Raw genomic sequence first — 15,756 nt, 5'->3', positions numbered from 1 at the left:
AGTACTTCCATGGTTTCTACATGTTGAAACCCAAAAAATTCCTCTTCGAGGAAAAGATACTTTAATAACACCAACGCCACTCTATCATAGCATTTCTCTGGTTCTTTCTGCTTATCCCAACTTTTACTGTAAATGGAATTACTATTTTCACTCATGGCTTCAAGACCCATGAAATGCAGCCTGTCACTTAATCAAGCTCTACAAGCACCCTTTTCTTTCCGAAAGCTGCAGCCTTCTTTATACAATGCTCAACTTACTCATTTCCTGACAGTCCCTCCGGAGTTACCTAAAATCCAACACACACAGACATTACTGGTTTTATTTAGTTCTTCCTTACTAATATATGTACTTCTATAGGAGCCCAGGGAGAACTTGTATCCATTGTAATTTTTCACTATCTCTCTCCCTTTCCCCCTATCTCTCCCCACTTCTCTCTGTCCTTGTCTCTTATAATCATCAATGCATATTAGTTCTATTTAATAATTTTAAAATGCTACACTTCATGCCCCTGTGCTGCCTCCATTCAGACAGGCATCATCAATTACCTGGAATAGTTCATCATCATATGCCCTTTTTCTAATTAATCCCACATGATACCAGTTCTTATTATCTTTCTAATTAACAAATAAATTTTATCACTTTCAATGACTCAAATGCTATACTATCCTCCTGAGTAAAAAAAAAACACTGTACAGATCCCACAGATAAAAGCTCATATTCTTTTAAAATGGCATTTAAGACCTGCTACAATAGATACTTAAACCATTATTAGAAAATGTAAAGGCCAATAGGAGAAAACACACCATTTCCAAAATGTTACAGCATCTTTCTGCATTTAATTCTTTGCAAATTTATTTCATTATTGAGTGGCCTCTCCTTGCTTCTAACCATCCTTTAATTCAACTGCAACAGTGTCCTGCCCTATGCAATACTTTACTGTCACCAGGAGCAAGACATACATTTTGCATTCCAGTCTACAGCCCAATGCTACACTCTGTATAACTACTCTTGCGATAAACACTGCAGAATGAAATTAGTGATTTTAAGTACTTCCAATTGACTCTAATTCATATGCTCTCTACATTCTTTTGAATAAGTAAACAAATCAATACATGAGTTCATGAACACTGTCTTCTTCTGAAAGAGACAGGAAACCTAGTTCAAGTAAAACTTAACACAGGTAAATTCCCAACATTAAAAGCAAATTTAAATAAAAAATTATTAGAACTGATATAATAATACGGAATAAATATGCACAGAGCAAGACAAGTAAAAACATCAGTACAATGAATTCATTGAAAATATTAATGCAATTTCTAAATGTGTCTATGGAGATTAAAATATAAAACAATTATAAGTAAGAGGAAAATCAACAATATGACAAGATATCATTGCATAGTCTATAAATCTAAAAAAGCAATAAATGATTCTATGAGCATGCTTACAAAACAGACATGAATTTAAAAACTTTGGTGAAATATATTTTTCTAAACAAACTTATTAATGCACTTCAAGAGGAAACGAAGTTTGATAATGTAATTATTATTAGCCTTCCAGACCAGGCTGACCTCAGAATCACAGAAATCTGCCTGCCTCTGCCTCCCAAATGCTGAGATTAAAGGCCTGCAACACCATGTCTGGCTATAATATATATGTTTCATACAAATCAAATCCATAATGAATAACTTTTCCACAGAGAAGATTTAAGGGTACAGTTTAGGTTTCATTTTCTATCTGATATTTAAGGAAAATGAATAGGAATATTCTCTTCCATGAAACCCAAGAGAATTTGATATACAATTAATGAAGTTAAAATTAATATTACTTAAACAGAAAAAAATGGAAAAGACAATGTAGGGAAAACAAAACTATAGGCCATTATTCCCTGGAACTGAGGCATGGAATCTTTGATTAATTTACAAACAAAGTGTGATTATATATGATATAACAGTCTTTGACTGTTTTATATCAAAATGCAAAGACTTTGCTGAAAGTCTATGAATATAAACAACCATATAAACAAAGAAAAAGAAAAACAAGTGCTTTAATAAAGGCAGAAAAACGTATGCTATGGAAATAGATCAAAGAAAACCCTAGATTGTATGTGCTAATGAAGGGGCCTGTATTTCTTCAATCGTATCAGAATACCACATGAGTGATAATTTTGTCGTCTCCTACTCTGGCAACTTTGGAACATGGAACTGTGACATTTGAATGCAGACCACTGTAGGACGAATAAAGTCATATTGAAGTTTGAAAAGCACATACAAACAACAGAATCAAGTTTATCATCATAACCTTAGGAGAAAGACATCTCATAAGTTGCATGAATTTCTTATCTTCAAGTGGGCTTGTGGGAAATAAATTTTACATTCCTTCTCCATTAGTCCCTACCCATTGCTTATTCATTAATATGGTCTACTTACAACAGTATAAAATCTAGTCATTGAGCTCTTAACAACTTGAACTTCAGAGTATACATAAGTTTACTAACGCACAAAGGTAAGTACATTATATTTTTCATTCATCTACCTAATGAGTTTCACTGACAGGATATCAATCAACGTAATTATTCTTTAAATATCAAATGAAGTTACTTTGGTATGAAAATTCTGATGATGTTGAGATTGATGAAAATGGGGAAAATTGTGACTTGAGACAATTTGTGACAGGGAGTTTTCTGGCTTGGATTTTATTGCTGATACTTAATCAATAGTGACTATGAGTGTGTCATATCTCCTGACAACCTTTCTTCTAGTCAACGGTGTGATAAGCAAAGTCCTTATTTTCCCATAAAAGTGTGTGGCACCACAGTGCATGCGGTTCTCCTTGTAAGTCTTCTACAGTGGATCATTTTCATACCATTACAGGGACTGTTATCTGGCATCTTTATGTGTCTTCTGGTTCTGATTCACAACTTTCAGAATATACAAGGGTGCTCAAAACAAAGTGCATTTCCAAGAATCATTTACTGTGATGCCAGGGCTTGATTCTGGCTAATTTCTAGTCCCAATGGTCTTTTGACAACCTCCAGAGACTCTTCTTATACAAAGCTTCATGGATTTTTCAAATCATTACCACTTCTCACTTGAAAAATAATCTATGTAGCGTAGCGGCTAGACAGCAAAGTCTCCCTGTGGGTCCTATAATATGGGGAGTAGGGACTACCACTTCTGACATGGACTTTGGCCCCTGCACATTGATCAATTCCCCCATGGCAGGGCAGCCCGGCCCAGCCACAGAGGAAGAGGATGCAGGCAGTCCAGATGAGACTTGATAGGCTGAGGTCAGATGTTAGGGGAAGAGGGCTCCCCTTTCTGAGGACTAGGGAAAGGAGGGCGGGGGTATGAGGGTGGGGGGATCGGGAGGCAACAAGGGAGGGGCCTACAATTAGGATGTTAAGTGAACAAATTAAAAACAAAACAAAACAAAAAAATCTAATATGAGCTGAGGTATTTGGGTATATAAATCATAAATCATAAAAATTTATCTTAAAGCAATAATTTGTTTAGGTATTAAAAATGAATAACATTTTAACACTTACTAGATGTATATGCTTTTTATTTTTATATGAGAAAAAGAGTATTACCTGAAATTTGAAACTTGAAAATGTAAAAATCTGTCAACATTTTTCAGGTTGCTTAATATTCTGACTTTATAGTCATCAGTGCTTAGAAATCCACTTTTAAAAAATACAAGAAAAAAGTATGTTTACAGCCATTTCAGAAATTGTCAGAAATTTGTCCTAATATGAAGACAAATTTTGTTTAATGATTTTTTTAAAGATGAGATTCCAGTCAGGAACTCACACAGCTGTTAAAATTCTTGCACAGACTATAATAAATTGATAGACTAATTTCTTATTTAATATGCTAACCAAAGATAATAACAACTACTTTAACATTTTGTATTTTGTCATTAAACAGTGTGCTTCTTCAGAAAGGAAAACATTTTACATACGGTGAAATCTGTGACAGTTACAACATGTAATAGTTTGGGATCTGAATTCAAATGGTTCTGGCTATTTTTTGGTGCTCTATGCTGTTGGAATATGCATAGTGCATCTTTGTTGTTGTTGTTGTTGTTGTTGTTGTTGTTGTTGTTGTTGTATATTCTGGATCAACAAGCAGGTGGAATCTGTATGATCATGGCCAAAACTGCTGTAGATACTGCCTATTAGTTACGTGTTTGATTTCACATAACTTTTGGTAATATGTATTCAGAAGCCTTCTCTTGTTGCCAAATTTATCAAAAATACCCCCTTTCATTTATATGGTCTCATATGGGGTTAAGATCCACAGTTCCAGAAGCTATGCCTTAGATTATAACTGATGCTAAACTATGGGCCACTTGTAACAATAAATTCACACCTAATGTTATCTGGATGGTGCACACTGCACTCATGGACCGTGAAGATGATGGATTCTAAAGGATGGCTTACGACAACGAGTCGGCTGAGTCTCAGGCCCACAAACTACCAGCTAACAACGCCTGCACACGTACACAAGTGTACCTATGATGTGCATATGTGCCCAGTTCTATTGATAGGTTACTGAAGTGATAACTGAAACTGCCTAAGCTCCACATGAAACTTTAGTAAATATATTCTCTAGATTTCTCATAATAGCCAACAGCTTACTGTAGCAATTGTAGTACTAGGATTTGTACAAATCACCAAAATTTTAATGTGAACATTTATCAAGTAGACTGTTATATTCAAATGTTCATTTATCTGACATGGGTTATAGTATTAGCATAAATGGATTTAAGCTATATACACTGGCAAGACTATATAATATTAAATCTAAGATATTAAAATACATTCTGAATTACAAAACACTGAATTTCTGGATCTGTACTTTATTGGGTTATGCATGCTGTCTAAATTACTAAGGCATTTAAAAAATGGTAATGCATTCCTATAGACCATCGGAGTCATTGAAAACATTTAAAAAGTAGCTAGTGCACACACATATTAAAATGAGCTTTCTTTGGAAAGGCAATAAAGATGGCAAAATTACAGTCCTTGTGAAATAGCTGCTCAAGCAATTTCCTAGGACAAACAGTAATTTATGCTAAGTGAACAGTAACACGCTGAATTCCATTCAGTTCAATTGCTTTTGTGCTATCCAAGGTGAAGGAGAAACAGACGAGTTACAGTGGTGTTGACTTGATAAATCTGTACTCTTGCATGTTCTGTGAAAATCTAACCAAGAAAACATTACAGTCTTCAACTTCCAAACTGACCTATATTTTCAGACTAAATGCTGGGTTGTATCTGCTAAACAGTATAAGATCACTGTGGTAGTGTCCATCAGGAACATCCTCCTTCCATCCATGAAATTTCAGAACACCTCTTGCCTACCAAGTACAAATGCAATGGATGTCAAAATTTTCTCTATATTATTACATAGTAAATATTGCAATAAAAAGTGTTATAGTGAGTTTTGGGTGATTTAAAATATATTTTGCAGTACAAATAATATAACAGAATCACAGAAATAAGTAAAATAATACATTTTCTGAGATTTGGCTATTAAAATCGCAATGTGTTCTACCAGTCAAACAGTAATTTGAAAATCACTCCATAGTTTGTCTGCATTTATAAAACAAGCATTTTCCCTCTTGTCTAGCCACAATATACAGCCACGTATCCCAATAACATCTGCGAATTTCAAGAATCTTTTCAAATATTTCTAGGCTTAAACCCTGCAGTCTCTGGTCTGTTTTTTCTTTGTTTGTTTGTTTTGTTTTCACTTTTTGTATTTTTATTGTTTTCATTTTTTCCTCCATTAGTAATTACAGACAGTAAATTAAACCACTACAATTTAAAACACATATTTTGGAGCTTTTAAGACTATTTCTTTGCAAAGACCAAAATGTTGAAAGACTTGACATTTCCTTTTATTAATGTAGGAAGAAGAACAGGTGTACTGTAATCACTTACGAAAATTCTCTCATATAAAGTTTATTTTCAAAATGTCTACAAAAGAGGTAAAAAGGGACGGGAAAGAGAAAAGTAGCACAAGACACTCACAGCCAATTATTGCTCAAGGTACTATATATGATTTTCTCAATTACTTTTCACAGGGCTCAGTCAGGTTTTTTTTTTTCAGTTCTACATTTTAGAAAAGAGAAAAACAAGAATTCGGTAAGTGGGTTTGGCATCTCACACAGTTAACTAGCGATGCCAATATCCACAAACATGTCTATATTACGTGGATATGCTCTCAGGACACATTCATATTGCACTAAGCATCATGTGCAGTGGGCAGGAAATGATTATGCCACAGGCAATCCAAACTCTGAATGAGTTACTAAGCCTGCATCCTTATCAGGGGGAAGCAGCATTTTTCACTTTAGGCAAATATTTCAAGGAAATGAGTGATAGATATAACATTTCATAGCCATGTATATGCTAAACTGCAAGCATTTTTTTTACTATGAATAACTATAAATAATCATATTGACAAAGGAAAATAGGGATTTTCAATATATACAGAAAAAGACAAACCGCAATCAAAACATAGCTTTTACCATGACAAATATATTATTTATCGAAATTTGTTTTACATTTTATATTTTAAACAAAATATGTTATATATATGCCCTAGAGGAAATTTATTGTAGAACTTTACTTGGGAAAAGCAATAGTGATTAAATCCAAAACCATACACAGGTTTTTAAAAACTAGTCTCCTTTATTATACATAGACTTTATTAAATAGGTGTCAATATGATAAAATATAACACTGACTCAGTTTGCATAAGGGCCTTTTTCTTATTAAATTTCAGTTACCAACCATTTTCATTTGTCTCCATTTTCAATTAATAAAACTGCCATAAATATAGCTCTCAAATATGACTTCAAAGACTCAATAATAACTTTTTGTTTTATTTTGTTTTTAGAGATATGGTTTCTCTATGTAGCCGTGGATGTCATAGAACTCACTTTGTAGACTAGGCTGACTACGAACTCACAGAGATCCTCCTGGCTCTGCCTCTCAAGTGCTTGAATTAGAGGAGTGAGCCATCACACTCAGCTCTCAATAATAACTTAATATCACTTTGCTCATAAATTCTTTGTGGTATTGATCACTGCTTCCTGCTTCAGTCCAATTGCATCTTCATAAAGAAATGTGATAATTTTAAAAACTTTTGTTTTATTTTATTATTTTTGTTTTGGAGAAAATGGTTCATTGGCTTACAAATTACCATCAATCATCAAAGGAAGACAAGAAAGGTAGTCATGGAAACGGCCTGGATGCAGGAACCGAAGCAGAACCAGAGACGGTCTGCTTCTCATGTCTTCTCCACCTTCTTTCTTTCTTTCTTTCTTTCTTTCTTTCTTTCTTTCTTTCTTTCTATATTTCTCTTTTCCTTCCTCCCTCCTTCCCTCCCTTCCTCTTTACCGCCCTCCCTCCCTCCCTCCTTTCCTTCCTTCCTTCCCTCCTTCTTTCTTTATATTTTTGTTGTAATCATAGAAATAAAAACCTAATGTACTTTGAGAGTTCACCTTACTCCTGCCAGAATGGAAGATCTATAAAATAAATTACAACACTTTCTTTCAAAGATGATGAGGAAGGAAACACTTATTCATTGCTGGTGGGAGTGCAATATGGTACAGACATTATGGAGAACCTTCCGGAAGCTGAGAATTGATCTACCTTGAGATCCAGCTATAACACACTTGGACATATATTCAGAGTCTCTACATCTTCTTACAGAGATACTTGTTCATCCACTTTAATTGTTGCTTTATTCATAATAGACAGAAATCAGAAGCAGCCTAAATGTCCTTCAGCTGTTGAATGGATGATGAAAATGTGGTACAGTTATACAATAGAATATTATTTAACTCTTAAGAAAGATGAAATTATTAAATTTACAAGTGAATTGAAATAGGAAAAAATCATACTGACTGAGGTAATCACTATCTCAAAAGACAAATACTGTAGGTTCTCTCTTATATGTGCTTGTTATATCTTAAGCTTTCAATGTGGGATACAATCTGCATAACTATAGATTTAGGTACCTAGTAAGTGATCAGCAGGGAAGAGCGGATCTTCCAATGAAGGGGAAATAGAACATTGCGTTATAGAAACATAGTGTGAAAACTACAGTAGGAGGATTAAGTGGGGAGGAAGATGAGAGACAGGTAAAGGAGGGAATCTGGGGAGGGACAACTAGCACTAAAGGCCTTTGGAAAAACCATATGGAAACCAACAACTGCTGTAAAAGCTTCCTGAAATATATATGCATATGAGGAGAATTTAAATGGAGTCACCCCATAATGAGGAAGACAACATCCCAAATAGATATCTTATGCCTCCAAGTGAAACCTCCAGTGCCAGGAAAGACACTGTTTTAACTCTATCCATGCACTTCATTAAAATCAAAGGAAGCCATTTGGCTTTTCATTTCATTGGGATGCCAACTCCTCCTAAAAAGTCAGAATCCTGATGTATCCTCTAAACTCACAATGGAGTAAGTATTTTATAATGGTTTCACAGTTTAACCCTCCAAAATTCAATATGTCACACTTAGCACTTGGTATATTTAAGAATACATTGGAATAACTTCTAAATGAAGTTGAGTTTACATTAACTGATTACATGAAAGCAAATTAACATGCCCCTTTATTTTTATCTTCTTCACTTACATGTAAATATCACAATCTGGAAGGTATTAAAATGTTCAACTACATCACCTCCATTTTCAGAATGCTCCTTTGTGTGTAGTCTCTCTACTGTAGCCATCTTAACAATTTATGCCAGTGGTTTAATATAGTTTTCACCAATATATTAATATTCTTCTCAGGTTCCACATACTTTCTCATGTGTTTGTTTTCTAACACCTATGTGTGTTCATACTGAGGGAAAAGAAACCCCACAATACCCAATGCACTTCTGAGTTTTTCTATTTCCTTATTAATGTCTTAAGTACTGAGGTCCCAGCATGACTGTTCATTCCTACTAAATGACCCACAGCCCACACCAACAGTCTGCGTAACACCATCTCCTCTTTCACATGATATCTGGCCTGCCAGCTTCTCAGCCACATTCCTCATTTAACCCTACTGTGTGTGCTATATGGACCTCCAGCTGAAGGTGCTATTTCCTCAGAAAAGCAACGTGCTTCTAAATTCCCACACCTCTAATAAGTATCTCAAATTAGGTATCTTCAGTTTTTCCTACTAACACAATCATGGTTTTTAAAATATGTTCTCAACATTTACTCATAGCCTGCCAGAATGTATGGCACTTTCCCTATTTTCCTGTGTCTCCCTGACTTGTTATGAGGAACACAGGTACTTTTGTAAATATTTATTTTTATATTATGTACATGAATGTGTGCGTATGTGTATATAAGCATCACATTTGTTCCGGGAGCTACAGATACCAAGACTGTGTTGTAGACCGCCCAGGAGCTCACTATCCTAACCTGGCTGATATGGTAACCTCACTGATCTGTCTATTTCTGTCCTTTCAACACTGGAATTACCAGCTAAGGAATTATAAATGCACACCACTACTTCTAGGGTAAAACTCAGGTCCTCACACTTTAAGACAAGTATTTCAGCAATGGATCTATCCTCCCATTGCCCTCAGCAATCACAATTCTTAACATGCATTAAATACTATAAAAGTAAACAATGAGTTTAGCATAATTAACATTTGACATTAATTTCATAATTAATGTATAATTAGTATTATTTTATATGATTGCTTATCTCTGAATATTACAATATCCTCCAAAAGATTGTATTTATTTATCATTTAGTAGTTGGTGGTTAAATACTGAAATGAGTCACCAAAAATGTGTGATCTCCTACCTCTAGCATATTTTGAGATTATGTTTCACCAAGATCAGTAACTCACTTTTTTTTATAGATAAGGCTTATATAATATCTGCACAGACATTCTCCCTATACTCCAGTCCTGAAGGAAGGCTATACCTCACTCAAGAGGTGAATTAACTGAGGAATCCAAAAGACATTTTAAATACCCACCTAAGGAGACTTACACCTCAATGTAGTATTAGTATGCCTGTGTTTTCTTCTATGTATTCTGCACAGTGTCAGGACTATTATAGGCAAAATACATGTAACACTGTCTACTGAAAACCAGATAAAACTTACATACTGCTTTTTCTTTTTCTTTTCCTTTTTCTTTTTAGTGCTCTCACCAGTGTACAGATTCACGGTTCACACCTTACAATACTATCACTTTATATGTTATATAGAAAATTCTAAATAAATGGTTACAAATAATGTCTTTAAGAAATGACTAGATATTTCAGGATAAAAGGATGTGTGGACATTTCACATCATGAAGCATTTCAACATATACATATCGTGCTATTCAATTAGATATATACACTGGACTACAAAAGATAAGCAATTATAGACTCCTCACGATTTGTGATGGCTCCAGAATCCTTTGCTTGTATTATGATGGGAGAATGTAATTAACATTCACTAGAAACCATTCCAAACAGTTCCCATTTTTACTTTACCTGGTGAAGTAGCTCTCAGCCACCATGAAGGACGTGGTAAGGCATCTGGCTCACTGCTGTGTACCCTGTGGTTAAGCTGGGATGCTCGGCAGTGCAGGTGTACTTAGTGCACTATTTACTTGCATTGTTTTCAACTTAGTGGGAGTTTTATTAGAAGGCAACCCCCTTGTGTTTGGAAATATCACTAGGCACATAACCAGAATAATGTCTCATTAAGCCTCTGCTCTAGATCTTCTTTACAGTTGGTTAGAATACATGTGAATATTTGCGCAAGACTGAATCTTACTTGAAATCAGATTCCTTTCAATAGAGTCTTCCTTTATTTGACTTATCTAAGACACAATTGCCTAAGTAGAGAATTCAGGAACTGGTAAATATAACAGAGCTTGCAAGAAATGTGGAAGACACTTTTGTAAGTAAAGGCTTGCAAGATGCATTTTGGCTTTAGAACATTTTGCATTATGAAACAGTGAATTATGAGGAATTCATTTCATTCCCACCCATTTCCTTACCTTCTGCCCTCCACCTATAAAAACACAAAGCAAACACAACTGAGAACACACCTGTTGGAAGAGGAAGTGCCAATTCTTCCCTTGTGGAGTGGCGAGATGACAGGCAGTTCTTTGTAAGTACAATGTCATCAAGTGCGATACTACCATGGTGGCCTTCCCCAACTCTGCCTTCAAATTTGAGTTGAAAGTCTTCTTCACTGGATAATGGTAATTCTTTCCTCTGCCAGAAATTGCCTTGTTCTTCAGTGAGATTGAGGAGTACCTTTGTGTGATTTGTGACTGTCACCTGGAGCAAAATGAGGGCCCCAATGCCAGTGCCATACATGTGGTAATTAAAAATGATCTGTAGCAAAAACAGGAAGTTACAGATAATAAATATAATTACCTCCACTTCAGAAAACTATTTCAATATTTTCTTCTTTATTAACAGATCCGGAAGGCAAATGAAATATGCACATTCAATTGAGTTCTGCTCACTTTATCAGTGAATGAATGTAGGACAGATAGCCTTGAGTTATTTTCAGAGAAGATGGTATAATAAAGATTGAATAGAAACTCAGTAGAAAAAAGAAAAGAGTTTATTTTTCTATTTCTAAAGCAAGACTGCTCAAGGTTATAGGTTTGGTACTGTCTCTAAAATCCTCCTGTTGGCAATTAGCTTCCAATGCCAAAGTGCAGAGAGAAGGGAACTTTATGACATGATTAGGTCACTGGGGCTGTGCACATGAACGGACTGGTCACACTATGAGAGTGGCCTCATTATGGCCCAATGGGTGTTCTCAAAAGGAGTGTTTGTGTATACATTTTACCTCATTCTTATGCTTAAAACACATTTTTAGTTCTGTAACAGTCACAGGACTCCACACAGAAAACCCTGCAGAGCTGCAGTTACCAGATTTTGCCTGGGATGCTGGAAAGAGGCACCAGCAGCACAAATCCAAGAGCCTCTAAAACCAATAAAACTATTGACTTAATTAATGGATACATAATCCAATATGCCAGAGACAGAGTTTACTAGAGTATCAGTCATTGTTACACACTGAAAGGCAGTCAAGGAAAATTCGGGGAAAAAAGAAGAAAAACGGTTCTAAACAATAGTAATTCAGAGCTTTTGAAAGCTTTTATTTTGCCAGGTGCCTGGCAGAAAACGATTATAGAGAGAGCACTCACTATACAAGAAGAATGCACTATTGAAACACCAACAATTGTGCATGTAACACACTAGAGGAATGGAGTGAATGTGCTTAAAGAATGAAAGACGTGGTTAATTAATATGTGAGGTGGTTTACTACAAAAGCCTGGACTAAGAGAAGAAAGCCATGCCACACGGTTATTCAAATTCCCTAGCTGATGAAGTGTTTTTGTTTACAAATTTGTCTTCCACTGACTAACTTTTCCAATCCGGATTTTATGATGGTTTTTTCTTGGGACACTAAAACCTACCTGGCATTACTTATTTTAGTGCTGCATATAGACGACTGGACCAGTATCATGAGGCATCAACAGGCAGATACTAGGGATTCAGGACCAGCTTTGTGACTTACTGATGCGTGGGTCCCAGAAAGCCAAGGCGTCCTCACGCGATGTCCCAAGTTCCTTTCATCTCACTTATTTAACATTGTGAAACACTTTATGTCTTGATTTTAAGGTATTTTTAGCCATGCTAATGGGTTAATATAGAAACAAACATCATCTCCTTTGTTTCCAGGACAACTGCTTGAAGGAAACATCAACCATCTCCAGAGCAACAAGAAGGAATTGTTAGCATTTGCAATGTATTAAGTCTTCTAATGATTTTTAATAGAAAATTTCCATTACTTGATGATTTAATTTTTCTCATCGATTTTGTATCCTCCCTGCTACCTGATTTTCATGAATGAGGGAAGAAACCACCTTAATTTTCTTTGGTTAAAGATATTCCATAAGGTGAAAGAATATAGATAATTTTACTAAAATGTGTGGTCTACCTGCTTACTTCATATAAATATTTGTCATTCTAGAGACCTAGCAGTTCCCATATGACCTGTTCTTGCCTACTGTGTTCAATTTCTGTCATAAATATTAATAAGGTAAGCCATTTCTCTTAAAGGTTTGACACATCCAGTATCCCTTATTATTCTCAGACCAGTACTTTGAATAGGTGCAACCACAGTTTTGTGACCAAGAGGACATAGAGATGGATAAGATTTTTTGGTTACTTTTACATAAAAATTATTTTTAAGGATTTTATAGGAAGTGCTCAAATAGAAAAGCTTGGAAGTCAACCTATAACTTTTATATGTTGTGCTTTACTATTTAACTAGATGTGTAGACTAAAACTAACTTGCAAGTTTGAGATTTTCTAGGGATAGATGGAGCTAAATTTATAGACACAGACTTAGCATGTACAAAATCTGGTGCCTCAGGTTTTTAATTTTGAGGAAGTGTCAGTTCTTTGTAAGAGAACAAAGCACTTAAAGTGATGCCTTATTCAAACTCAATTTGGTACCAAACCAAAGTGTAATCCTGTTGTGTGACTTTTCACTTCCATACTAAACTTCTGGTTGAGTTCTTTGTATGTAACTCTCCTTCAATTCTCTTTTGTAAAACCCCACTGCCCAGCTGAGGGAAGAGATTGCTCTGCGAGAACCCAACTGTGAAGCCAGTTTAGGAAGAGACTGAAAATCCCCCTTTGATGAATCCCCCTCCAAGGATTAAGACAGATTGCAGTGATGAGCACTGCAGCAAGCTGATCACAACCATTCTGCGTGGGTTACAGGTACCTCTACTTTGCACATGGGTACAGCAAATAGCATGACTTTGAAGGCCAAAAGAGTTTGTATTGTGCAGCTTTCATATAGCCTGATGTCATCAGCAAACATCTCTTCGAATGCAATTTACTTCCTTTCAGTGTTTAAATATTGAGGAACACCAACTCAGCATATATATGTTGTCACGTAATTTTAAGGTTACATAACTCAGAGTACAAATAAGTGGTGTATTTATTTATCAGTTTCTTGTAAGTAAGGTAACATGAGAATCACGTTTGGGAGCTTACTTTATAGTTATTATTTTAAATTACTTATGTTGTGTCCTGTGGCTAAGACACCTAAGACATTCATTCAAATCTTCATGAGCTAAAGATGATGTAATGGTTGTTTTCTTGCCTGTAATTTTTCTTTCTTGTTTTAGGGAACTAGTTTATTCTTTTCCTCTTTAAAAGACTTTATCTCTTTTATAGCTAGCTTTAACTACCTCAAACATTGGATACATCATTTATATATTACCTGTTATTTATTTATATTTCTTGGTGGTAGTTGTTAAATTCTCATAGGTTCTGTAAGCATTAAAATCCAGAGGGAACAACACTGGTGTTTTACTTCTTTTGTGTATGTGTGTATATGTGTGTGTGTGTGTGTGTGTGTGTGTGTGTGTGTGTGTGTGTTGTGTGTGTGTGTGTGTGTGTGTGTGTGTGTGTATAATTCTGGCATCTGTATAGTGTATTCATGAGAGAATTTCTCCAACAGTTATAATAACTGTTCCCATTTATTTTTCTTCCCCTCAAATATATTGATTTATAACTTGGAACATATATCTGCTTTTTTGGCTAGGCATTCTCTTTTCTGTACATCCTTTTTAGCAGTTATTCTTTATAAGATGCCTGAATTTGCCCCTCATACCTTGCAGTCTTTGCTTCTCTTGCTTATAACTGGGCTGGATAATCTGGCTGCTCTCATGGGCTGCTGTGGGAAATAGCTTTTGAGAATGATGTAATGACCAGAGGGATTCCTCAGGGTGTGGTCTACAGCTGGCTCTGTGCTTGTGACTTGGACGTTGCTGGCTTTCAGGTTCCAGTCGGCGTCCTCATCCTGCTCCTGCTCCCAGGCACAAAGGTCGAACTCGAAGTCACAGCGCCTAGGTGAGGTACCTGGAAAAATTGCAAACTCAGGTAAAGAAAGAAAAACTATCTTTGAATCAACATTCCTCCCCCTAAATATTTTCCCACAGTTTTCCCTTTTGTTTAAAATATGTTATTTTCTCATATGATAAAACTGATTATATTTCCATTCCCTCTACATTTCCCATTCCTCCCAGATACCCTCCACCTTGAATCCACTCTTTTTTTGTCTCTCACTAGAAAAGAAGAGGCTTTTAGGAGGTAACAATTAAACATGACAAAATAAAATACAATAAGAGGTAGCAAAAATTATCATAAGGAAATTGGACATAGCAACCCAACAGGAGGAAATGAGTCCCAAGAGCAGGCAAAAGAGTCAGACTCACTCATTCTCATGGTCAGGAATCCCATAAAAATATTGTTTATAGCTGTAATACGTATGGATAAGACTGGTATATAATCCTTTTGGCCCTGTGCTTGCATGTCAGTCATCTTGAGCTCGTATGCACTTAGCTTAGTTGATTCGAGGGCCTTTATCCCCTGGTTTCCTCCATCCCTTCTTGCCCTTACAATCTTTCTGCCTCCTCTTTCACAAGATTGAGCTCTGAAAGGAGGAGTTTGATGGAGACTCCTTCTAATGATTTATTACCGTACTTAAATATCAATCCATTATTCAACCCTATCTGAGGGGCTTTTGTTTGCAGTAGATGGTATTTATCAAAAAGAATCAAATTAGCCAAAAAAAATTGGTAGCCCTCCTTTATATAAGCAATAAGCTAGCTGAGAAAGAAATTATGGAAACCGTTATATAAAATCATATAAAATATCTTGGTGCAACTCTAACCAAGCA

General features: G+C 35.6%; 1 protein-coding gene across 2 annotated transcripts in view; it reads right to left on the bottom strand.

Moving 5' to 3' along the window:
* The window catches only part of MALRD1 (MAM and LDL receptor class A domain containing 1), a 562,786-nt gene that overhangs the window by 277,891 nt on the left and 269,139 nt on the right, over positions 1 to 15,756 (bottom strand). For both annotated transcript variants that reach the window (XM_084782548.1, XM_084782549.1), the window contains exons 25-26: positions 14,689 to 14,936; positions 11,081 to 11,372 (exon numbers count right to left, since the gene is read on the bottom strand). In XM_084782548.1, the coding sequence (XP_084638674.1) occupies positions 11,081 to 11,372; positions 14,689 to 14,936 (540 nt within the window). The remainder of the gene's footprint in view (positions 1 to 11,080; positions 11,373 to 14,688; positions 14,937 to 15,756) is intronic.

The sequence above is a fragment of the Acomys minous genome, assembly GCF_964271855.1.
Source record: "Acomys minous genome assembly, chromosome: 5".
NCBI lineage: Eukaryota > Metazoa > Chordata > Mammalia > Rodentia > Muridae > Acomys > Acomys minous.
Note: the sequence above shows the minus strand (reverse complement) of the source record. Positions and strands in the feature narration are given on the sequence as shown.